General features: G+C 43.0%; 1 protein-coding gene across 4 annotated transcripts in view; it reads right to left on the reverse strand.

Moving 5' to 3' along the window:
- Nucleotides 1-26,484, reverse strand: part of TMIGD2 (transmembrane and immunoglobulin domain containing 2) — a 136,703-nt gene that overhangs the window by 9,309 nt on the left and 100,910 nt on the right. For all 4 annotated transcript variants that reach the window (XM_075849032.1, XM_075849018.1, XM_075849026.1 and 1 more), the window contains 3 exons: nucleotides 14,825-15,208; nucleotides 6,313-6,414; nucleotides 4,940-5,049 (listed from right to left, as the gene is read on the reverse strand). In XM_075849032.1, the coding sequence (XP_075705147.1) occupies nucleotides 4,940-5,049; nucleotides 6,313-6,414; nucleotides 14,825-15,208 (596 nt within the window). The remainder of the gene's footprint in view (nucleotides 1-4,939; nucleotides 5,050-6,312; nucleotides 6,415-14,824; nucleotides 15,209-26,484) is intronic.

Below are 26,484 nucleotides of genomic sequence, written 5' to 3' on the forward strand. Positions count from 1 at the left end.
TCAATGGCCGGCTAGCTGGGTGTCCAGTGGACTCACGCGGAATCTGGCCCTGCTCGAGCTGTTTCCCATCGTGGTGGCGGCTACCATTTGGGGGGACAGGCTCAGGGATAAGAAGGTCCGTTTTTACTGCGACAACATGGGGGTGGTGCTTGCCATTAACAACATCACGGCGTCTTCTCCTCCGGTAGTTCAATTGTTGCGACATTTAGTGTTGGTGTGTTTGTCGTTGAACGCGTGGGTGGTGGCGGTGCATGTCCCGGGTGTACGGAATTGTATTGCTGATGCTCTTTCTCGCTCGCAGTGGGACCGGTTTCGGCAATTGGCCCCGGGAGCGGAACGTCTCGGTTTGGCTTGTCCGGAGCATCTTTGGGATCTGGTATCGGTCCCGTAGAGCAGCTGTTACAAAGGTCTTTGGCGCGCACGACGTGGAGTGCTTATGCTGCTTGTTGGAGGCAGTGGGAGGAGTGGGTAAGAGAGTTGGGTGACGTCAATACGGATAGAGACAGGTTGGTGGCACTTTTGTATTGGTTAGGGGATGCCTGGGAGGCGGGGTTTTCAGTAGCGAAGGTGAACCGGTTCATATCTGCTGTGGCGTTTGGGCTTAAGTTGCGGGGCTTGCGGGATGTATCGAAGGAATTTCTGGTATCGCAGGCTTTGAAGGGGTTGCGCAGAGGTAGGGTGGAGGCGGATAGTAGAAGGCCGGTGTCGTTTGCTTTGCTTGGCTCGTTGGGGGGTTCATTAGCATCGGTATGTCGTTCTTCAGATGAAATGGATCTGTTCCGGTTGGCTTTTTCGTTAGCGTTCTTCGGAGCATTTAGAATAGGTGAGTTGGTGTCGCCAAGTACTAAACAGGCAGGGGGGCTGAGATCTGGGGAGGTGAGCCTTTTTGCAGATCGGCTGGAGGTATGGTTGCGTAGATCTAAAACTGACCAAGTAGGGAAGGGTAAACTGATAGTTTTGTTCGCTCTCCCGGGGTCGGTCAAGTGTCCAGTGGAGTGCATGCGGGGTTTTACGAGAAACAGGGGGTCTCCAGATTTGCCTTTGTTACGTCATGAGGACGGGTCGTTTTTGTCCAGGTTTCAGTTTGGAGCTGTATTTTAAAAAATGTTTGACGGCAGTGGGGGTTGCGGCAGGCTCATATTCATCTCATTCCTTCCGGATTGGCGCAGCAACGGAAGCGGGGCGCTGGGGGTTGGATGACGAGGGGGTGAGGCGTATTGGTCGTTGGGAGTCTAAAAGGTTTAAGTCCTATGTCCGCCCCCATATGTTGTAATTTTGTTGTTTATGTTTGAAAATGTTATATGGTGGTGCTTAACTGTGTTTTCCGTTTCAGATTCGCCTCCTTGTCTGGTGTGGTTGATGGGTCATTCGTACGTGCACTGGGGGGCTTTGAGGGCGGACGTCCGCCCGGATGGTCGCCAGTTGCGCATTCCGCGACAGGATGCGGTTGTGCATTGGCTGGGTTTTAGAGGTATGTCTTGGAACAGGGTGTTGGCGGAATTCCAGACATATGTGCGGCTTGATAGGGTTCCGGAGGTTCTAGTGTTGCACGTGGGTGGGAATGATTTAGGAGTCCGCCCTTTTCGTGAGTTGGTGCGGGATATCAAACATGATATGTTGTGTTTGTGGGTATCTTATCCCAAGTTGGTGGTAGTGTGGTCGGACATAGTCCCAAGAAAGCATTGGCGGTTAGCTAGATCGGTGGAGAGAGTCAATAAGGCTCGCATAAAAGTTAACCGGGCGGTGTCTCGTTTTGTGGCAAAGAACGGGGGCATTTGCGTGAGGCATAGGGATTTGGAGTCAGGAGTGGGGAATTTCTGGAGAAGTGACGGGGTTCATCTGACCGAGGTTGGCATTGATCTTTGGAGCTTGGCGATAGCAGAAGGCATAGAAAGGGCGGTGGTGGTGTGGAGGAACTCACAGGCTTAAGGTGGTCAAGGCCTGTTTCGCGGTGGCGGGGGGAGTCCTTGAGGCCAGTCAGTACAAAATGGTGGGGGGGTCGCATCGGGGGTATGCGTCCCCCAAAAAAGGTACATGGTTGAAGACTTCATCGGGTGTTATCCCTTTGAAGTGGTCTTCTGGTAGAAGGTATATCACTTGAAGGCTTCATCGGGTGTTATCCCTTTGAAGTGGACTTCTAGTGGTCGGTATATCACTTGAGGGCTTCATCGGGTGTTATCCCCTTGAAGTGGACTTCTAGTGGTTGGAGCCATCTGCAGAGGTGAACGGTGCTTCCGAGCTGGTTTACGGCTGGAGGTAATTGGTGGTTTGCAGATGGCTAATTCGGTGTGTTCTTGAAAGGAACATCTGAAGGGGCTTCAAGGACTTCCTCTGCTCGGGTTAATGTTAACGTTTAATTGTTATTTATGATTCTGACCCATGTTGGGTCATGTGAATTATTAGGAGGAATTCTCTGGTGGATTCCTAACTAGTTATCCGAATGTTTCGGATTTAAATTGTTTTTATAAAACTGTGAAATTAATAAACGGCTGCTGTGGCCATTTCACATCCAACCTCGGTGTCATGTGTCTTTACTAAATGGGGGTGGGGGGATAGTATGGTCTAAGGTTAACACACGACTCTACCTAGGCAGGTCAAGTAGAGGCTGGACGCAGCCGCAGGGTTAAGGGAAGCCGGCATGACCGTCCTGGTAGGGAAAGGGTTAATGAGGTGAGGGAAAGTTGGGTTGGAAGGAGCTGAAGGAGGGACGGGGAGGAGTTAAGGGGGACGGGGGGGGCTGTTACTGCGCTTCCCGCTGTTTCTCGGCATTGAGCCGGAAGCAGCGGGAGGAGTAACATAGAGTAAGCAAGCTCCCACCCTCCCACCCTTGGTTTGTTACTCCTTAGGTCTTATGTACGTCCGTCTATGAGTGTTGTGTGTTATTTTGTGTGCTTATTTAACTTGTTTTTCTTTTTTCCGGAGTAGGTTCTGTTGTCATGGCAGCTGGCGGGGGGAGTCCTTGAGGCCAGTCAGTACAAAATGGTGGGGGGGTCGCATCGGGGGTATGCGTCCCCCAAAAAAGGTACATGGTTGAAGACTTCATCGGGTGTTATCCCTTTGAAGTGGTCTTCTGGTAGAAGGTATATCACTTGAAGGCTTCATCGGGTGTTATCCCTTTGAAGTGGACTTCTAGTGGTCGGTATATCACTTGAGGGCTTCATCGGGTGTTATCCCCTTGAAGTGGACTTCTAGTGGTTGGAGCCATCTGCAGAGGTGAACGGTGCTTCCGAGCTGGTTTACGGCTGGAGGTAATTGGTGGTTTGCAGATGGCTAATTCGGTGTGTTCTTGAAAGGAACATCTGAAGGGGCTTCAAGGACTTCCTCTGCTCGGGTTAATGTTAACGTTTAATTGTTATTTATGATTCTGACCCATGTTGGGTCATGTGAATTATTAGGAGGAATTCTCTGGTGGATTCCTAACTAGTTATCCGAATGTTTCGGATTTAAATTGTTTTTATAAAACTGTGAAATTAATAAACGGCTGCTGTGGCCATTTCACATCCAACCTCGGTGTCATGTGTCTTTACTAAATGGGGGTGGGGGGATAGTATGGTCTAAGGTTAACACACGACTCTACCTAGGCAGGTCATGAAACTTCTGATCTGCTAGGTCTGCCCCGGTGATCTGTAAGGGCTATTATTGTGAAGTAGAAGCATCTAGAAGTAATAAAATCTCAGCCACAAAGTGCCAGTCCAAGTAAACTCACAGAGCGGGGCTGCCAGGCGCTTAAAGTGTAGCTAAACCTTTTACAAACTTCTGACATGTCATAGTGACATGTCAGAAGTTTTGATTGGTGGGGGAACGAGTACCGAGACCCCCACCAATCGCTACAATGAAGCAGCTGAAGTGCTCGTGTGAGTGCTCAGCCGCTTCGTGTCTGTTCGGCTTTTTCCGGAAATAAATGTATCGGTGTACGGATTCAATAGAAAGTCTATGAGCCCGTACTTCGATACATTGACTTTCCGGAAAAAAGCTGAAAAGACACGAAGCGGCTGAGCGCTCACAAGAGCGCTTCAGCTGCTTTGTTCTAGCGATTGGTGGGGGTCTCAGTGCTCAGACCCCCACCAATCAAAACTTCTGACATGTCACTATGACATGTCAGAAGTTTGTCAAACTTTTAGCTACACTTTAAGTGTGTAGTGCGTAAAAGTCTCATAACCTCTGTTGGATCACACACTACAAAGATCCACAATGCCTCTGGAAGTGACATCAGCACAAGAATCCATGGACAAAGCTAGGTTTGGCGGATGCCAGGAGAACGCTACCGACCTGAATGCATAGTGCCTACTGTAAAATTTGTTGACGAGAGGATAATGGTCTGGGGCTGTTTTATAAGGTTTGGCCCCTTTTTCCTAGTGAAGGTTAGTCAAGCTACAGAATACAAAGACATTTTACACAATTGTATGCTTCCAACTTTGTGGCTCCACTTTGGCGAAGTCCCTTTTCTTGTTCCAGCATAACAGTGCCCATGTGCACAAGTCGAGGTCCATAAAGGCCTGGTGTTTACAAGCTTTTTTGTGGAGGAACTTGAGTGGCTGCTTATGGCCCTGACCTCAACCCCATTAAACCATTTTAGAATGACATGGAATGCTGATTTTGAGTAAAACCTTCTTGTCCAACATCAGTGTCTGACTTCACAAATGATCCTTTGGCTGAATGGGCACAAATTCCCACAGACACACGCCAAAATCTTGTAGAAAGAGCGCAGCCTGTTATAGCTGAAAAATGAGGCCTAACTCCATATTAACGGCCCATTGTTTTGGAATGGGATGTTCAACAAACTCTTATATTCTATAAAAATGGTATAAAAAAAACAACAGTCAAATATATCACAATAAAAGTCGCTAAAAGGTGTCCGATCATCAAAGATTAAAACACTGGTCATTAAAGAGTCAAAACAAAAACTATAAAGTATAACATTGGAGTCTATAATAATTACCCATGTGATCGAGTTTGTAGAACTGCTTTCTTCTTCAGCTTCAGCCTCCTCTTGATGCACTTGATTAAGCTCCACTTCTTCTTGCTTCCTCTTCTGTTGGATTTTCTTAGCTTAGAATATGAATAACATGTATTAATATGGAATATTTCCATCTATATTTACACCATAGTAGTGAGATTTTATATTAAGCTAACAGATTCTTCATTTACTATTGGTATTAGCATGCAGCTTTCTTTTTTTTATTGTGCAAATGGAAGCATCGAATTGTAAAATTAATAAATTTTCATTGATTTTAATGGACTTTGAAGGTGTTCCTGTATATTGAACGGTGCTTGAATTGGCCTCTCAACAAGCCTAATATTTAAAGGGATATTCGAGTCTCAGCAAATAATTCTTATTCATTGTATGGTAAAAATATAAAAATTATTTTCTAATATACTTTGGGTATAAATTCCTTGACATTTTCAAGCTTGCTGCATGTAGTCATTGAATGGGAACCCTCATTGAATGCTTCCAGAGGATAAAAATCTGTCCCTGTCATGTGATGACGACACCGGTGCACGGCTCGTTACAGTTCAGTTATCAGAGCTGTGTCTTGTAACTAGCCGTGGACCTGTGTGTCTATCACATGATCAGGACAGATTTCAATTTCCTGGACTTGTAAGAGGGACGTATTCTATATGTTTGAATAAATACATGGAAAATATAAAGTAGATATAAAATATTGAAAATATTTTTTCTTAAATGTTGTCTTTGAATTTTTTATTACAATTTCTGTCAAAATAGCTGCATATGTTAAAGATGAATACATTTCCAAAGTTATTCAATTTTCTCAAGTTCTATTTTCATCAGCTACCAGACAGCCAGCCATGTTGGCTGTCATGAGACTGTATTTTTCTGTCACCTGGTCACTCCAAGTGACCAGGTAATCTTTGGCATCTACCTGGTCATCGATCACAATGAGAGAACTTCCTCTCCTTTTCCATGCCCTTTATTGTTTAGTAGGACACTTTATTGATGCATGATCTGGTATCAGTGACAAGATGTTTATTTTATCCATCAGGAATACTTGCAATTATTGTACACTGGTGAAATCACAGAGGAAGGAAGTAGCTAGCTTTATCCAACAAGGAATACTTGGAAGTATTGTTCAGTGGTGAAATCTCAAAAGGAAGGAAGTAGCTAGCTTTATTCAACAAGGAATACTTGGAAGTATGGTTCGTTGATGACATCACAGAGGAAGTATCTAGCTATATGAGTTGTTATTCAAGTCAATGTAATTGGCAACCCGGGGCATCTAGCAGTGTTATTGTAAAGCACAGATGCATATTTTTGTTAAGATTTTCTAGAAATACACATTAATATATACATACTTAGTTTTTTCTTTTGTTTCCACAGGAAGTAAGCTGTGAGTGCCACAAACGTAAACATGGCGATGACAACAAATGCAGACACATATTTTAATACGCCTGAAACTTAAAAAAAATATATTCAGTAAAGAAAGAATGCGTATAGTGAGCAGAGTACATTACATGTTGTGCAGAGCAGTAGGCAAATAATTTCAGTTTTCCAAAGTCTTACTAGAAGGACAATAGAAGGTGGATTTTCTATGACGTACATCTTGACTTACTGGAACATCATAGCAATAGTTGCTAAGCATAATCACCAGCTTCCTCTAAGAAAACCACATAGACCTGAACGGAAACACCACCTATCTAAATATGTAAATGGCCTAATATTTTGTTATTATTTGAAATTAAATTCTATGAAATTATGGTAAGGATGGCCTAGTCCTATTCTATTTTGCTAATACAATCTCATTATCACTATCATCATTAATGTGGTCTTATAGCAAAATATAGCACCGATTTGTAGGGAGAACTGTCACGCTGGGTACGTGGACCCACTGGGACGTACCACCTTGACGGTATGGCAGCTGGCCAACAGGACACAGGTCACAGTATATAGTTCGTATAGGTGTACATGTGGTAGCTCAGACAGTAGCAAGACAGGCTCGGCTGGGACTAGGCAGCAGGCAGTACCAGGCGTAGTGTAGCAGGACAGGCGTGGTACTCAGCGCGGCTCGACTCCAACTCAATACGGCACTTGGACAAGTATAGCACGGGATACAGGTTACAGGTAGCAGGAACGGGAAACACTGGGAACTGGAAATCACTTAGGAGACAATGGGCAAAGGCAGACTAGGGTAACGACAACAAAGCTCAGGCAATGCAGGAATGGGCAGAGCCCTTCTTATAGTCCAGGGTACTCATGGGCTAATTTCGTACTTTAACTCAGGCGAGCGCGCTGGCCCTTTAAGAGGACTCGGCCGAGAGAAGCGGAAGTGAGCACTGGCGTCTCCTGAGGAGGAAATAGGGGCCAGCGGTCACAGATCCATGGCTGCGGCCGTCAGGAGGTGAATGAGCCTGACGGCCTGCGGCCATGACAGTATCCCCCTCTTACGCCCCCTCCTCTTGGGGCCAGAGCGAGAGAGAAACTTCTTCAGAAGGGCAGGAGCATTGAGGTTCTCCTCTGGCTCCCAGGACCTCCCTTCAGGACCAAACCCCCTCCAATCCACCAAATAAAATGTTCTTCCACCCACTCTCTTGGTGTCCAGGATCTCCTTAACCTCAAAAGTTAAGGAGATCAAGGAGGTTTCAGATAGGAGACATGGAAGGAGTTGGGGATCTTGAGAGTAGGAGGCAGCCGAAGCTTGTAAGAGACAGGGTTGATTTGTTGCAAAATCTCAAAGGGTCCGAGGAACCTGGGAGCAAACTTGTACGATGGCACCCTCAGCCGGATATTCTTAGAGGACAGACAGACCTTAGTGCCTGGAGGAAAATGGGGAGGCTCTCGTTTTCTTGTGTCTGCCTTGTTTTTCATGCGCTCGACCGCAGCAGAATAGAAGATCTGCTGCCAGATTTGTAGAAAGTCCCTGAATGTAGAGTCAGTTGCAGGTACCTGGGATATAGTGGAAACAGGGAGAGGTATTCGTGGGTGTTGGAGGCAGTGGACTCACTAGTGTGGTTGTTGTAGGAGAACTCAGCCCAAGGAAGCAGCTGCCCCCAGTCATCATGCTGCCTGGAGATAAAGTGTTGTAGATAGTTCTCCATAATCTGACTTACTCTCTCGACTTGACCATTGGACTAGGGATGGTCGGCTGAGGAAAAGTCCAACTTCACACCGAGGAGTCCGCAGAGGGCTCTCCAGAACTCCAATCCGACACAGTATGCAGAGGCAAGCCGTGCAGACGGAAGATGTGTTGGATGAAGAGATTGGCCAGTTGGGAAGCAGAAGGTAGGCCGGTCAGTGGAACAAAATGAGCCATCTTGGAGAATCGGTCCACCACCACCCAGACCGTAATACATCCAGCAGAGGGAGGCAAGTCCGTGACTAAGTCCATAGCAATATGTTGCCAGGCGGCATTGGGCACAGGCAGCGGCTGGAGCAGGCCAGCCGGTTTTGAGTGGGCAACTTTATTTGCTGCGCACACCGTGCAGGAGGAGACAGTCCGTGATGTCTTTGGACAGCATGGGCCACCGGAACTGACGAGCAATCAGGTCTCGGGTCTTACGGGCATCCGCGTGACCTGTCAGTTTGGAACGGTGTCTCCAGTGGAGGATTCTTCTTCTGTCTGCCAGACGCACAAAAGTCCTCCCCGGGGGAATGTCTATAACTTGCAGAGGGTTGACAGGGATGATGCGGGATGGATCAATGATATTCTATGGGGACTCCATAGTGTCCTCTGTCTCAAACGACCTGGACAAGGAATCGGCCCTCATATTCTTGTTGGCCGGACGGTAGTGGAGCTCAAACTGGAACCGGACAAAGAACAGCGACCACCTGGCCTGACGGGGATTCAGTCATTGGGCCGTTTGGAGATAGGTAAGGTTCTTGTGGTCCATAATTATTAAGATGGGATGAACTGCACCCTCCAGTAGATGTCTCAACTCCTCCATAGCCAATATTATGACCGGTAACTCCCAATCCCCAATCGAATAGTTGCGTTCTGCGGAAGAGAAGAGTTTAGAGTAATAGCCACATACCATAGACTTGCCCTTGGAACCTCTCTGGAACAGGAGTGCACCAGCACCGACAGAGGAGGCGTCCACCTCCAACGAGAACTGTCGAGATACATCTGGATGATGGAGGACAGAGGCCGACGTGAAGGCACTCTTCAGGCTATTAAATGCGGATTCCGGCTCAGGAGTCCACACGTTGGCGTTCATGCCTTTCTTGTTGAGGGTAATACAACCGGGTCTGGCAGATGTAGTCCATTCACAGATGCAACCATAAAAGGCCTCTCCAGAGGGGTTGTGGGCAACTGGAGTAGATCCACCAGGTCTCTCCGAATGAAGTTAGCTGTGGATCCAGAGTCCAGATAAGCAGCGACCTGGTGCGTTTTTTCGCCGGACATTATGGTCATGGGAATGGACAATTTAGAAAAAAGACTTTCTTTACCCAGGGTTGTCTCTCCAATCAACCCTAGGCTCTGGGGCTTTTGGGGGCACAGATGCACAAGATGGCCTCTGAGGCTGCAATACAGAGAGAGTCCTGAAGTGCGTCTGAGATGTCTCTCCAGGGTAGACAGCTTGAGATGGTCTATCTTCAAAGACTCCTTTGGAGGAACAGCTGATGAGGACAGCAGGGGTTGCTGCAAAGTAGGAACCGGGCTAGAGAGTCCTCCCTCCCGGCGAGCCTCTTGGAACCGTTCTCGGATCCTTATATCAATCCGGGCGGACAGAAGGATGAGGTGATCCAGGGTAGACGACAGATCTTGGGAGGCAAGCTTGTCCTTTATTTCAGGAAACTGTCCCTCCCAGAATGTAGCCACCAGGGCCTCATTGTTCCACAATTATTCACCCACCAGGATGCGGAAGTGGATGCCGTACTCGCCCATGGAAGTGTCTCCCTGGCGTAGGTTCAGCAAGGAGGCGGCTGCAGACGAGACTCGTCCAGGCTCCTCAAACACCGTGCGAAATGTCCGTAGGAACCCCTGGAAGTCACGGGTCTCTGGTCGTTGTCTTTCCCAAATAGGGTTTGTCCATGCAAGGACCCTGCCAGTGAGGAGAGAGACGATGAAAGCGACCCTTGCGCCATCAGTTGAAAATGCCCTTGCATACAGGCTAAAGTGGATCTGGCACTCGTTCAAAAATCCACATCAGGTCTTCGCGTCTCCATCATAGCGGTGAGTTAACGGCAAAGAAAACCGGGGATCAGCACTGCCAGGAGGTGTAGTCGGAGGAGCTGTACTGGCAGGAGGTGTAGTGGGAGGAACGGCAGCTTGCACATAGACCCGATGTGAAATAATGTTCAATGCCTGGCGGAGTTGGTCCTGTTGAGACCGGAGGTCTAGCATATCCGCCCGCAACTCTTCTGACGTCATCATGGTCTTGGATTGACAAGCGGGGTCTATGGCCTGAGCTTACCGTCACGTTGGGTACGTGGACCCTCTGGGCCATACCGCCTTGACGGTATGGCAGCTGGCCAACAGGACACAGGTCACAGTCTATAGTTCGTATAGGTGTACCTGCGGAAGCTCAGACAGTAGCAAAACAGGCTCGGCTGGGACTAGGCAGCAGGCGGGCACCAGGCGTGGTGTAGCAGGACAGGCGTGGTACTTAGCGCAGCCCAACTCCAACTCAATACAGCACTTGGACCAGGATAGCACGGGATACAGTTTACAGGTAGCAGGAACGGGAAACACTGGGAACTGGAAAACACTTAGGAGACCATTTGCAAAGATAGACTAGGGTAACGACAACAAAGCTCAGGAAGGGGCAGAGCCCTTCTTATAGTCCAGGGTGCTCATGGGCTAATTTGGTACTTTAACTCAGGTGTGCTCGCTGGCCCTGGCCGGCAGAGAGAAGCGGAAGTGAGCGCTGGTGTCTCCTGAGGAGGAGATGGGGCCAGCGCTCACAGATCAATGGCTGTGGCCGTCAGGAGGTGAGTGAACCTAATGGCCCACGGCCATGGGCATGACAAGTACACAGGGACATGTTTTTCCCGGGGCCTCCACCTAGAAGACCTCCACCTCCCAGAAAGTGTGGCACTATTATTGAAGGCATAATGTGTAGCACTATTATGGAGGTACTATTCATATTTTGGAGCATTATCTGTGCGGCACAATATTTTTTGAGGACATTATAGCAGTACTATATGAATATTAACAGTATTCCAGTGTATTATGGGCACCCGTAACAGGCCCTACTGGAGCAGCAGGATGGGAAGTTTTTTTTGTGGGCTAGGAAAATACCAGGTTGAGCTGTGCTGCAAAAGTAAGGAGCCCAAGATATCTGGGCAGCAAACTCTGCAGAGGGGAGTCATATATATCCATATAACTCCCATAGACTTCTGTAGACTCCTATCTATGGCTGTGATAGGGGTCAGATCCCAGAGTTGGGATGGGGGTCCCCAACAAATGTTTTGCTCCACCAATCTTAATCAGTCTGGCGATGTATAAAAGGTATATAATGTAGAAATACATACAATAAATACACATTCCTTTTAAATCTTTTTTTTAATCTTTATCCTTTGAAAAGCCCAATGGTTAAACCACAATATATTAAGACTGTACAATATCAACTAGCATCAGTTCTGTGTAGTTCAGTTCATCAATACAGGGAAGGATTCTTTACAGTAAGAGAACCTAATTTAGAGATACCTTTCTTATAACCAGAGACATAACAAGAAGGTGTCTATGATAGAAGTACAGCCTGGGAACACCACATATACCCCCTAGACCTGTGCAGCATACTTGCTAAGGTACATTCAGGCCCCTGCAAATAAGTCCAAACAGGGGCTCAACATCACCTCGACCCTGTAAGTATCCCATGGTACCTTTACAATTTCCATTATATTACATGAACAGGCGCTAGTTAATATAGAAAAATAGGGCCCATCTGCTTCCTTTTAAATCTCAAGATCCATGGGCCACTGTATGTGGAAGTAACAGTAACATTTACAACCAAAAATATTTATCTATGAAACTGATAATGGTTTTCTCATAAGTGCTCACCCATTGTAAGCAAAGGGGTTCGTGATGGAGGATGGGAGATATAGAAGTAGGCCACAGGGACCCTGACCATTAATCTGTATGTCAGCCCTGGGCATATGGATTACAGTCTGTAAAACTTGCAATGGGTTAAATGAACAAACATAATAGTAACAATCATAGTAAGGGCCTATTCACATCTGTGTTAGAGGCTTCGTTAGGGGCCAGCCAAAAATACCAGAAACAATATCGCAGAATGCTGCACTATTGCTTCCAGTAAAACCACGGACACACAGACGGAAATTAGTTGGAAGCCATTAGAGTAAATGGGTTCAGTCCGGTATTTTCGTTGTTCAGCTCCTCTGATGGAGCAGAACAATGGAAAGACCAATGCAGGTGTGAACCTGCCCTAACTGAGATCAACTGTTTAATTTACCTTGATAAATAATAAAAATAATCATTATTTATATAGTGCTAATTTTATACTAAATTGGAGAAGACACAAAGTTGCATGAGCCGGTCACCAGCCAGTATCTGTGTATGACAGACATCAAGTGCAATAGGGTTCAAGGGAGATAGTTTGCATGGGGGGTCAGGTATTGAGGAATAATGGTGAGAAAAAGACAGTAGTCAATTTATGGAATGTGGTCAGCTTGCCTAAAAAGATGTGTTTTTAGGGCACGCTTAACCCCTTAACAATCTATGATATAATTGTATGTTATAGAAGGGAAGGTTGGAGCGGGCTCAAGGGCTGAGCCGCTCCATACTCCGGGTTACAGCCTATGCTTCACTGTAACGGGCAGGATTGGAGATAACTCAGATCCTGGCCATTTAACCCCATTAGCGACCGTGGCATCTAAGCCATTTAGAAAGAGAGGGGGCACTCCATCACACCATCAGCCCCCCCACAAAAAAATAAAAAATATTAAGTAAAAAAAAAATGCCCATTTTCCCTCTAACGTTATAGAAAATAATAAAAAAATAAACATAATTGATATCGCAGCATTCGTAAAAGCACTTAATGTTACAATATAACATTATTTATCCTCACAGTGAATGCAGCTGAAAAATTACAAATAAAAATGCCAGAATTGCTGGGTTTTTATTTGGTAACCTTACCTTCCAAATAAAAACTTCAGCATGCCCCACAAAAATCGAGCCCTCACACTGCTCCATCGAGTGAAATATTAATAAGTTATGGGTCTCAGAATATGGCGACACAAAACTATATTTTTTTCTTTGTAAAATTAGTATTATAAGGAAAACAATATAAATTTGGTATCACCGTAATCATGTTGACCCATAGCATAAAGTTAACATGTCATTTTTACCGCATGGTGAATGCAGTAAAGACAAAACCCCAAAAACAAAGGAGGAATAATTTTTTTCCCCCTTTTACACCACAAATAATATTTTTTTGCAGTTTCCCAGTATATTACATAGTACATTAAATGGTGCCATAAAAAACTACAACTTGTCTTGCAAATAACAAGCCCTTGTACAGTTATGTCAATGGACAAATAAAAAAGTTATGGTTTTTGGAAACTGAGAAAAAAATAATAAAAAATGGCTGTGGCACCAAGGAACCAAGGAATTAAAACTGTGGATATTAAAGGGGTTGTCATTAACATCCCCCATGTGCTATCACAGACAATCAGATTAATTTGTAAAGGGTTTGTTTTTCATACTGATGACCTATTCACAGGATAGGTTATCAGTATATGATCAGTGCAGGTCCAGTGCAGGTCCAGTGCCGGAAGGAGATGGCTCTGGCCACAGTAAAGCAGCTGTGCTGGGATACTGCAGCTCTGCTCCTATTCACTTAAATACTGAATAATTCACTTGAATAGAAGCACAGCTGCAGTCCTGAAGCATTGCCGGTATGAAGTTGTTGGAGTCATCTGCTCCCAGCACCGACCCTGCACAGCTTCCGGCACGGAGGCAGCCGGAACCTCTGGTCGGTGTAGGGTCCGGGTGTCGGACCTCACTGATGATATACTGATATATAGTATAAAAAACAGCTCCCAGCCTGGACAACCCCTTTAAGAATTAACCTGATTGTCCGGGATAGCACATGGGGGATTTTAATCTTAGATCGTTGGCAGAACCTAGAGCACGGGTAGAGTGGCAGACAGAGATGAAGGAGGAGATGTAAGCAGGTGCAGCACTGTGGAGAGCTTTGTAGGTGAGAGTAGTAAGTTTAAAGACTATGTAAACCTTTGAAAGTGATTTTTAAAAAAAAATTAAATGTCAGTGTGTTTTGTGCAACTTTCAAATTCGTTTTTATGAAAAATTATTTTTACTTTTTGAGATACAGCTCCTCTGTGTCCTGTTTAAAGAGCAGCTGTACTGTTTGCTGAATCCTGTACCCGTCAGGTCCAGGGGGACTAATGGGTTCAGTGCCAGTGGGTCCTGCGTGTCTCTGACATGCAGGACCATCACATCTAAGTTCATAACCTAGACTTGATAGATTACAGTCCGCGGGAGTGACAGATTCAGGTCTTAGCGAACGATACAGCTGATCTGTATACAGGATACAAAGCAGCTGTATCTCAATAAGTAAAAATATTTTTTAATAAAAACTGCGCCAAATTGCACCAAACACACTGACTGACATTTTTATTTAAAAAAAAAAAACACTTTCAAAGGTTTACATAGCCTTTAAATTGAATTCTAAAGTGAATGGGCAAGCAGTGCAGTGACCGGCACAGTGTTGATGCATTGGTGTAGCAGTCCAGTGCAGTCACTGGCACAGGGTAGTGGTATTGATTTAGCGCGGTCCAGTGCAGAGGCAGTACAGGGTAGAGGCGTTGGTGTAGCGTTTGGACAGAAAGAGCGAGTTTAGTGAGGGGAAGACCGATTAATTATGAGTAACAACTATGTCTACTTACCTCGAATATCATCCTGGACGTTTAATTGTGTACCATTCCCTGTTGCTTTTGCCAGTTCCGGTATTTCGATAATAACCTCACAGAAATACAGCCCATGGTCATCCTTTGTGACTCCATCTATAGTCAGCAGTGCAGTATTATTGACCACATTACAAGTGATTTTATTATTGCTCTTTTCTGAATTGTTACTTTGCACAGTCCTCAGAACAGAACATAGCACGGTTCCATTATCATCTCCAACAATTGAAATATACTTTTTCCATTGAACTCTGATCTGTTGAACATCTTCGGTACTCCAGTCACAGCTGATTTTGGCTTTGTCCCCAGAAGAAGTATTTAAGATCTTTGGATACTGTGTAATATTTAGCTCCCCTAAGACCGAGTCTGTATAATAAGCAAATAACAAAGAATTAATGTCATCACAGTGATATTCTTGGTTGCCAATTGTTCATACAATTCAAAAAGGACTTAGGGGGTAGGGGCTTCTGCAGAGCCTCACACAAACTGGACTTGTTAAAAAGAAATCTGCCCTGTGGCCGTGATCAAATGGGGTTTTCCAACTGGACAACCCCTTCCAAAGTATAAAGTCACCCTGTGAGCAGTTAACTGCCAGATGAAGCTGCAGGTGGCCACATATTTAATAAGGGAAATGTAGTATTACATGATGCCCATGAAATGAAAGGGGAACCACTGAATAGATGGTCACCTCGAGTCCTCCAGAGTGAGAGTCGCTCCTTGTAGTAGCTCTCCACACTGGCTAATCCCAAGAAATGTTTCAAATGTTCGCAGCAGTATTCTAAAATATAGACATAATTTACTTATTTTTTCTAATCGGTCTGTACATAATTGTAACTGTCCAGAATTTTTTTTTTTTTTAAACTAAGGTTTGCATCCCTGGTGATTATCTTAGTTACAGTATATAATTATTCAATATTTGATGAATGTAATATTGACGACACTTTTGTTTCTGTGATTTTGTATAAGGTACATGACTTCTAAAGATGAAATAAACGACTATAGATTTTGAATTGGGGTCCTGCAGCTTTAAGTTCATCCCCCAAGAGCTTCAAGTTCAGCCCCTAAGAACTATAAGCCCCAAAAAATAGAAAAAAACACAAAAATTCTTTCCTTGTATTTGTGATACTGATCCCTGTTGTGTTGACCAGGCATCTGTAACATTTTGGACCCCTAAGAAACCAGAAAGCCGAGTGAGCAGCGTACGGACTCATAGACTTTCTATTGAGCCCATACACCACTCGCTCGGCTTTCTGAGGAAAGCCGAGCAAAAATTAAGCGGTTTTATACGGTACAGTAATCTGATGTATGAAAAACTTACTGTCCTACAGCATTATAGGAACTCAATTAAAGTGCTAAGGCTGTGTCTGCTGGCAAGCATGTTGACTGCTTCTAACAGCAACGAGCAGAATTGTGACTGCAGCTCTGGAGTATAATACTAGCTATAAATCAGGATCAGTTCAAAATAAGGAATGTAATACATTTACAAAGTTACTTTTTTTTCTCCATTACAGGCAGAGGAAGGGGTGTGATTGGGATGAAGCTAGGTGAGAGGAAGTTTGGGAGAAAAATTATGATTGTTGCTTTATTTACCCCGGAGATGGGGATATTTGTACAATTTCATACATTTAGAAAAGAGCATTAAATTTAAAAAAAAAAGGAAAATATCATATTTTTTCATGTAGATTATAACTGTAAGCTTTAAATTGGTGCTCAAAGGCTAACTTATAATGGACAGGCCTATTTTGTTTTTTCATTGTCGCATTCCAACAAGCATGACTTCTTTATTTTTCCGTACATGTAGCCGTATGAGGGCTTGTTGTGCTGTAGTCACCACTCAATATGAGGTATTGTGTAACAGATCACTCCCCTCCAGCAAATCTGAACAGGAGGCCGAGGTGACGTCACTCACAGATGAGTCTTTACAGATTTAGATGGGACGGGGATGAAAATTGGCTGAACATTATTAGTTTTATGCCAGATTTTAGTCAAATATTTTTTGTTTGCTTGTTTATAGGATCTGATGGGGGTGGGATTCTCAAGTGTTCTGGATTATCAGATGAGTGTGGAGAAGTATATAACATTTAGTTTTTATACTTTTGAGAATAAATAAGAGTCCATCTTTGAATAATAGTTCATCCATATCATATACAGTATGTATGTACAAGACAGGATACACGGTAATTACGATGCACGAGGTAAATTATCCACAGAGGCCACTTCCACCTTCATGTTCATCTCAAGAAGCGGAGTTGAAGGTGCTCGCTGAGGCTTGTAACCTGGCAAAAGCTAAGGCGGCCGACATTTACACTGACTCTAGGTACGCTTTTGGCATCGCTCACGATTATGGGCTCATTGGTAGTAGGAACTTTGTTGGATCACCTGGTAAGCCAATTGAGAACGCAAGAGATGACAGAACTGGCAAGGAAACTATGTGCAACCAGGTATCAGCAAATTGGCTTGTCCCTGGATTCAATAATGCCAACACTAGGTTTGTAGTAGCCTGCATGATATGCGCATGGCATGACATATGTAAAACAGCAAAGATACCTATGAAAAGTGCAGCCCGGCCAGATTACCCGTTCCAGCGACTGCAGAACATACAATGACCCATGGTAGCTATGTATGAAAATGTGCTCGTATGTGTAGACCTGTTCTCAGGGTGACCTGAAGCCCGGCCAGTATCTTCCCCACTGCAGAAGTTGTGTGTAGTAACAGTGTAGTGTCAGTGTTATAATTTGTAAATGATAACTTCTCAGCGGAAGTGAATTCCTATTTGGTAAGCTTTTTTGTTGTGAAAGGAAAATGTAAAAACAGAAAATTCAGATTAGGAACAATACCTGGATCTGTTCTGTGTGTGCACAATATTATTTTGTTTTGCTGAGGATTGAATTAGCTGTTTGATAAAAAAAAATTCTGTGCAGCATTTATAAAAGAAGAAAAATCAGTTTGTAAGTATCACTTTTAGTTACTGCCCAATGTGAATGTTTAACATAAAGATGTCATTGTTAATGTTTTTCTTCAATTGAAATATCTGATTAAGATCAATTAATGATTATGCGATGACAAATTGTTCTTCACAAGAGGTGTCCAACTTGGCGTGAAGGCGTGAAAACCAGATTCTAACAGAATGTGGACAGATAAAGGAAGGTAAACCGGTAGCATCCAAGGCACTCTTCATGGCACTTGCATTGATGGTGTGTGGCCTCACATATGTCTCCAAGACTGCAAGGATCAATTTGGTAAGATCTAATTGGTATGTCCCAGGTTTTACAGCTGTTGCTGGTAAATTCTGTTAGAGCTTTGCCTACTGAACAGTCCTGGCAGACCGATGCCAAACTTATCATCATACCCGCCTCCCACGAAGAGACCTTGAGGGGCCTTCCCAGGTAATACAAGTTGTTTTTAGTTACAAGGATCGGATAGCACTAGGTAATGGTGTGGGTGCATTAGTAGGGGCCCAACCCGATCCAATAGAGAAAAAAAATTCCCAGCACTGTGGTTTTCTTCTCCCCTGTTCTAACATCGGCAATATGCAAATTAGCCATGTGTACACACACAGGCTAAAAGCAGTACGTTGCATATACCTATGACAACTTCCGGTCTTAATGACAACATCCGGTCACGGTGCGTTTCACATGTGCGTTCCAAGCACACCATGTGACTGCACAGCTGGATACATAACAGAGGGGTTTTCTGACTTTCCTGTAGCGCCACACTATAGCGGTTACCCGCCAAGCTTACAGCGCCATCCACGCAGGATAAGCATTGACTAAAGGTAAATTCCCTATACATAATTATGTGGTTCATTTGATAACACATCTCTACATCTCTATACTATCGACGAGACTTTCCATTCCTAGAGCCATCCACTGTTACGTGTCAACAATATATATTGGTATATATATCTCTTGGTTTACTTGTATTTTCCTTTACCACCTTTTCAGATGATTACTATACATTGCTAATTATTACACATTTTCCACCAGCATTTTGTTATTGAACATTTATGCCTTATCTGATGACCTGCAAGCTCTCCGTGCAATTTACAATTTTTTTTCTGTACAAAAAGCAGTTATATGCATAGCCGAATATCTACTATATATGTGTGTTTCACTCAGTGAAAATTTTCTTTTTTTCTTTCTTTCTTTTGTTTCATTATTTGTTTGACCTGCAGTAACCTGTGTCACATAGATCTTACAGTACCCACTTACTACTGATATTGCTTCATATGAAGATTTATATACATCTGTGATCTGTACATAATTTATTTTATTGTTACTGATGACATTCTGTACCACTTATTACAGAATCTATACTTATATAAATTTTGTTAATTCTATAGTGCCTGAGGAAGGTCAAGGTATTGACCGAAACTTCGCACTATCACTGGCTACAAATAAATAAATTATTTGTTTGGATAAATAACTCCATATTGGTGTGCATAGTACTTTTTTTCCCCCACAAGTTGTTTTTGGCTTCCTAAGATATTAGGTATATGTATAAGGGTGTTAATTTGAATCTCAGAGTAGGTAAGAAAAAAATTGGTTTGAGACACTTAAACATTGGTTTGAGACACTCAGATAAAACGTATAGCATCTGTGAATATTTCTGTGGGTAGGAGCTGTTACAGGTAGTCAGCTCAGATCATGGTACTAATCCCACTGACAAGAGTAACACCAAGTGCAAAATAAAATGTACCCAGTAGCTACACATTTTCTACATACCCTGTTCAGTGGGACAGAGAAGTTTTTCTTATATAAATGTGTTTGTTTGATTTAGTTTAAGAGCCTGTTATTGTTATTGTATGCACTTAGAATAACTTTTATAGAGTATGCAGATGTTGTTATCAGCAAATGAACATTTATTTTAACAATAGACAAAGGTTGGGTCCCCAGCAAGTGCCAACAAATTTAAATCAAACACTTAAAAATTATGAACTCCATCACTGTTATGCGGCAGGCACTTCCTGAGGCAATACAATGCGCTTGTCATGAACTGAAGGCAGTGTCACAATTCTAAGCAGCCGTGCAGACAAGCAACTTGCCAGAGGAAGAGGATTTGGATGCGGAGGGTTTGTGCCAGTCATAATAAAATTCCACTAATCCGCTTACGAGGGAACTCGCCCCAGGCTCATAGTATAAGGTGCTGTGTACAGCCTGGTGACATACACTAACAAGAGACGTGTATGACAGATGAGAAGGACCCAACCAAGTGCTGCTGATAACAAGTCAGCAACATCCAAGTGTTTTACAGCAGAAGAAAAGTAAGTGACCAGGAGGTGGGTAAAAATAAATCCCCCACTGGACACCACCATACAGTCTGATTCCACAACTGTGTGGGTTACCCAAAGGGTGACAGTCATTGAAGAGCAGAAGACAGAAGAGGATGAAGATGTACAGGACTTGTCAATACACTGATGGGACCCAAAAACCCAAACCTGAGGGGAAATACTTGAGATTCGTGATAGAATTATATTATTAGTTGTGGCCCTATAGATATATTTTTTGAGGTTTATAAGCATACTATATAATCTCTGTAACTTAAAGAGAACCTTTCACCTCCCCATACATGTGCAGCTGAGTGCAGCATGTAATGGGGGAGGGCTGAACAAGTCCTGGGGCACTTTAAAAAAAAATTCTACCTCCATTTGTTATTTAGATATCGGTGCCATTATATTTGGCGCCCGATATTTAAATAACCCCTGAACAGTCAACGGGGTGTGTACTGGCCAGGCGGCGTGTTATTATGGCTGTGACACTGTCCAGTCAGATATGGACAGTGCCACAGCAGGAGAGAGAGTGTGCGATTGCAGTCTTTTCACCCGAACAGGCAAGGGGGCGTGTCAGTGCTACGAACAGAGCTGTGGAGAGGAGAGCGCGCATGCGCGCTCTCATCTCTTCAGCTCTTGCGAGAGATCAGTCGTGTATTGTCTGCCGAACTGGCAAGGTGGCGTGTCTCTGCTACAGACAGTGTAAGCGCTCCCCAGCTCTTACACTGTCCGTAGCAGTGACACGCCCCCTTGCCAGTTCGGCAGACAAAGTATAAGACTGATCTCTCACAAGAGCTGAAGAGATGAGAGTGCGCTCTCCTCTCCACAGCTCTTACACTGTCCATAGCAGAGACACGCCCCCTTGACTGTTTGGGTGAAAAGACTGCAATCGCACGCTCTCTCTCCTGCTGTGGCACTGTCCATATCTGATTGGACAGTATCACAGCCATAGTAACACGCCCCCTCTGTGATGGAAGGTCAATTTGCTTATATTCTCTGTATTAAATTAGATTATGAATTATAGAGCAGGATGCTCTAGATAATCTCTGAATGTTCTTTCTGTGACCTTGATATGTTAGCAGTTAGCGGTCTGGCTGAATGCCCAGACATGAAGTTATTACATTCCTTATTATTTGTCTCTATTCAAATAACTCCCACACTCCTCCATTTAGAGGCCAACAGGTGCAAGTCTGACATAAGCATCTAATGAAAATTATAAAATTACATTTGAAATGTAACGTATGTCTGTGATTGGCTTAATATGAAATATTCTCATTGTATGCTATTGGCTGAACCAGAGTTATTGTCATATTGTAAATGATTGGCTGAAATCGAGCCTATTGCCCTTTTAAAAGATATTATTGTAATAGTTTTTGCCAATAAACCTCAGGGAGTATTTTTGAGCATACAAGCAATGTCTGTGTCTCTTACTTCTCTCTGATATATCCATACAACCTAAGATTTGGATCTGAAAAAAATACCCGGAGTGAGTGTCTGTTGGAACATCTAAAATTTTGGTCTAACATATTTTGGGCCATGACTTCTTCAACAGCTGTGTAGCATAAACATGTTAGGATTAAGGCCGTACCAGTTTTTTTTTTTTTATGGTGAACTATTTTTTTCTGGGGGTGGGTGGAGACTTTTGGGAAGACTTTTTTGTTTGTTAAAACTTTATGAAACTTTTTATTTTGTCCTCTAGGGGGTCTTGAAGCATCAATCTCAATACAGTGCTACACTGACAGCTAAGCTATGAGGCTATGCATTGTCGAATAGGCAGATGCTAATGGAAGACCTGGGGGTCTTTGTTAGGCTTCCATCTGTCATAGTAACTCTTTGAGGGGCCAGCAACCGCAACACTGGGCGCCAAGTACTGAAAGAGAGAGCCCTCTCCCTCTGTCAAACCTCTTAGATGCTGCAGTCGCTATTGACCGCAGCATTTGAGGGGTAAAACGGACAGATTTAGAGGTTTCTCTGATTCCGGCCATTACAGCGGGAGCCTGGCATACATGTATATCAATGATGTACAGGTATCTCATGGAGCCTTAACTTAAGGTAGTGCATGATGCACACGTACGTCATTGAGCGCTAGGGGGTTAATAAAGTTTGGGTTTGTTGCAGGTTTCTTGTTTATTCCATGTAAATCAAGATTCTTTTTTAGACTAAAACCAAACTAACACATACATTTGTCCTAATATTTATTATAATAATGATACATTTATCAGAATTTATGCTCTATTCTATAACTATAAGTCTAAGTACAAGGCATAAGAACCACTTCCACAGAGACATTGTAAAACAACGAGAGGTTTTTGCATAGGAGACATGATGATGTGTCGATCCACAAACCACATATTGCTATTAAACAAGCATACAATTTCTGTCACTGTTTCTCAAACCACAAATATTAATCTTAGATTGTGTATTGTCATGGAAAATCAGAGCCATCATTCTGCTTTGTTTGCTCTTGACGCATGTCATATGATCCCCTTTAATCACCATTTTTCAGTTTATATATAGATCATTTTTATCTACATTAAATATTGAGCAGCTTTGTTAATTGCATTAGATATCCTTTTCTGATCCTCAGTTACAGCCTGTTTTATACTCCAGAGCTGCATTCACAATTTTGCTGGTTGTTATTGGAAACAGTCAATAAGCCCTAAAAACATAGCTGATCTCCTTAAATATAGTGGGGCAGTTAGATTTTCCTACATCAGATTGCTGTACAGGGTATTGTGTAAAGACACAAAGCAAGTCACCAAAGCAAAATTGCGCAGACATTGAGCCAACAGAGAATGTTTTTTTCAGCTGTGATGCTTGCAGAATTATGACTGAAGTTCTGGGCTATAAAAAAAAAGGAGGTAACTCAGGATCAGAACAAGATAAGTAATGTAATGTATTCGAAAATGTACTCAACTTTTTATGTGTAAAAATTCTATAAGTAAAACTATCAAATCGTGTTCAAAGATCATGTCTAACTATATAATCGTGTCAACTCCTTTTTATATTGAAACCTGCTTGGCGATAAACTGATTGCCACAGGTCCGGCTTCAAATATATCTGTGGTCAGCTGTTATATTTGGGGAAAACGTTGGCTGGCAATAAATTTAATGAATGGTCATCCATGCAATAAATAGACAGGCCGGGTCTGCTAGATGGAGAGCCACTGTTTGCGGCAGCTCTCTGCTCTGGCTAATAGAGAGTCCAGAGGACCCCGGTCTATCACATATATGGAAAGCGGTTGTCATAATGAGGCAATCCCTTGAAGGGGGTCTAATATTTCCAGCAAAGCGTGTATAGCAATTTAGGGGTTTTGTGTTAAGCATCTGACCACAGTCTAATATCAGTAGGGCTGCTCGTAAATGTCCATGGACGTCTCCAGGAGAGATGTGTGATAACAGGCTTTTGTCCACATGAAGAATATGGATGTAATTTTGGGGAAATGTTTTAAAATATAAAACAGCATCAATTTGATAAAGAACACAAGGGCATGAAACAGAGGATATGTAAAAGATTTTTAATTATATTTTCACATCTGTCTACAAATAACTATGGCTAGTTAGAGCTAAAAGATAGAAAAAAATCCTAAAAAAATAATACAATTTTTTTTTTAAATCTGCCATTTTTTCACACAGAACTGCTAAGTAATCTTAATCTTGAAAGACCACAAGCTGGAGATTGAGCTGAGTTTATATAGCAGATTGTATGTTAACATTATTCTGTGCCGTCTTCTAGGTTTTCTACCTTTACAATTTAATTCTATGTCCTTTTGTATGACAATCCAATAATCCAGACTATCTGTTTATCTGGGACCTTTCAGGTCCCCTTTATGCTAGATTATAAAAATTCAAGTGGAGATGGAAATATCTATTTTTTAGGCCATTATGCCCAGAGCAAAATTTCACCTTTTGTGTCTCTGCATTCTAAAGGTGATTTTTTTTTACTTAGTCTACCACCAAATGTTTCTTCTTTTGGCTTGTGGGGCACATAGGGCTTTCTTATTAATTAAAATTGGAGCTGTTATTTTTTTTACATTTGGGGTAAAATGCTCCGAAACAGGAGAAAAATCATTATTCTCTTATTTTTTCATGTTCTATTCTAAGGTAGTTTGTTCAATCAAAAATATTAATCCCAAAAATGAATCCTCTAATTCTCCCGTTCATGGCGATATGTATATGTAACAAGACGGCAGAACTAGGCTTCACAATCCCCTTTCTCCGGGACTAACAGTGTCTCCTGGTACACAGATATCTAAAGGATTTACAGTAGGGCCAAATTGTAAGCCAACCGGTCTAAAGTAGGGCAAAGAAATAAGGGAATAGTATCACAATACTAGCAGGCAACAGGAATAGAAGAAACAGGAACCGATTGAATACAGGGACGGTAAAAAGATGATTATGTCAGAAAGATTATGAGAACAAACGGATGATGGGTGATGGTAACAAGCTGATACTAAATGTCCTTTTAGATGGGCCAATGATCGGGCAAACATATGAACACTCTTTCCCGATCATTGCCCTGTGTAAACAGGGCAACAATTAGCCGATGAACGAGCAAACGCTCATTCATCATCTGATCGTATCATTTATTCAACATTAAATATTATCTTTGTTGGCAGCACATCTCCCCATGTAAACAGGGAGCTGTGCTGCCGACGTGATAGAAATGTATGGGGACATGCGATCACCGTAATGAGCGCTCGTCCCCATACATAGCTCCTTGTGAAAGGAGCAAACGAGCGCCGATCAAAGAGCTGTCTCATTGATCGGCGCTCCTTTATACGGCCCATGTTGGGCCATGTAAGGGAACCCTAACCAGGGCTAGATTAAGGGTGTCTTGCATATGGAGCAGTTAATTTATATGGGGCCCCCCTACTAACTTGTGGACCTTCACAAACTCCAGCACAAAAATAATAACGTTACTTACACATTTTAATCTGTATGGTTGACAATATATACTGTAGCTTAAATCACATATCTCTTATCTTACACCAAAAATCTGCACAATAAAAACTCCATTAACTACCTGGCTCCTACCTGCTACACCTTGCATCTTCCTTCAGCACAATATCACTGTTACTGGGCAGGGACATATTTACATCTCTGGTTGGGTTCACACCTGTGTCGGGTGATTCCGTTCTTCTGCTCCATCAGAGAAGCAGAACAAGGAAATACCGGAAGCAACGGTTCCATTGCACCATGGACAGCACCGGCGGCCGACGGAACCAGTTGACTTTAAGGGTATGTTCACACGACTTAGCAAAAAACGTCGTAAAATACAGAGCTGTTTTCAAGCGAAAACAGCTCCTGATTTTCAGACGTTTTTGTAGCAAGTTGCGTTTTTTGCGGAATATTTTACGGCCGTTTTTGGAGCTGTTTTTAAATGGAGTCAATGAAAAATGCCTCCAAAAACGTCCCAAGGAATGACCGGCACTTCTTTTGACGCGGCGTCATTTTACGTGCCGTATTTTAACAACGACAAGTAAAATTACGCCTCGCGGGAACAGAACACCGTATATCTCATTGCAAACCATGGGCAGATGTTTAGAGGCGTAATGGTGTCGTTTTTTCAGGCGTAATTCGAGGCGTAAACGGCCCGAATTACGTCTGAAACCACTGCGTGTGAACATATCCTAATGGTTTCCATCAGCTTTTTGTAGCGGTATTCATGGTTTCACGGGAAACAATAGCGCAGCATGCTGTGCTATTGTTTTCTGTAATGTCGGGCAGATCTGCTACGGAGGCTCCTAACAGAGCATCCAATGCGTGTGTGAACAGAGCCTAATGCTGTCAAAAGCATTATGACTGAATACATCCTCATATACTCAATTTGCTCCACTTTTTACTACAATATTATATAGAAATAATAATCCCATACATTACCAACATAATAACAAACAAACAAACAAACATAATGATAACTTTTAACCCCTTCCCTCTTTAGCCACTTTTGACCTTCCTGACAGAGCCTCATTTTTCAAATCTGATATGTTTCCCCTTATGTGGAAATAACTTCGGAATGCTTTAGCCTATCCAAGCGATTCTGAGACTGTTTTCTCGTGACACATTGGACTTTATGTTACTGGAATAATTTGCTCGATACATTCAGTATTTAAAGTGAAAAACAGCAAAATTTTTGGGAAAAATTGCAAAAATGTGCATTTTTCTAAATTTCAATGTATCTACTTGTAAGACAGGCTGTTATACCACACAAAGTAGTTGCTAATTAACATCCCCCATATGTCTCCATTAGATTGACATCATTTTTTGAACATCCTTTTATTTTTCTAGGACGTTACAAGGCTTAGAACTTTAGCAGCAATTTCTCACATTTTCAAGAAAATTTCAAAAGGCTATTTTTACAGGGGCCAGTT

Source organism: Rhinoderma darwinii, chromosome 1 (assembly GCF_050947455.1).
Source record: "Rhinoderma darwinii isolate aRhiDar2 chromosome 1, aRhiDar2.hap1, whole genome shotgun sequence".
NCBI classification, from domain to species: Eukaryota; Metazoa; Chordata; class Amphibia; order Anura; family Rhinodermatidae; genus Rhinoderma; species Rhinoderma darwinii.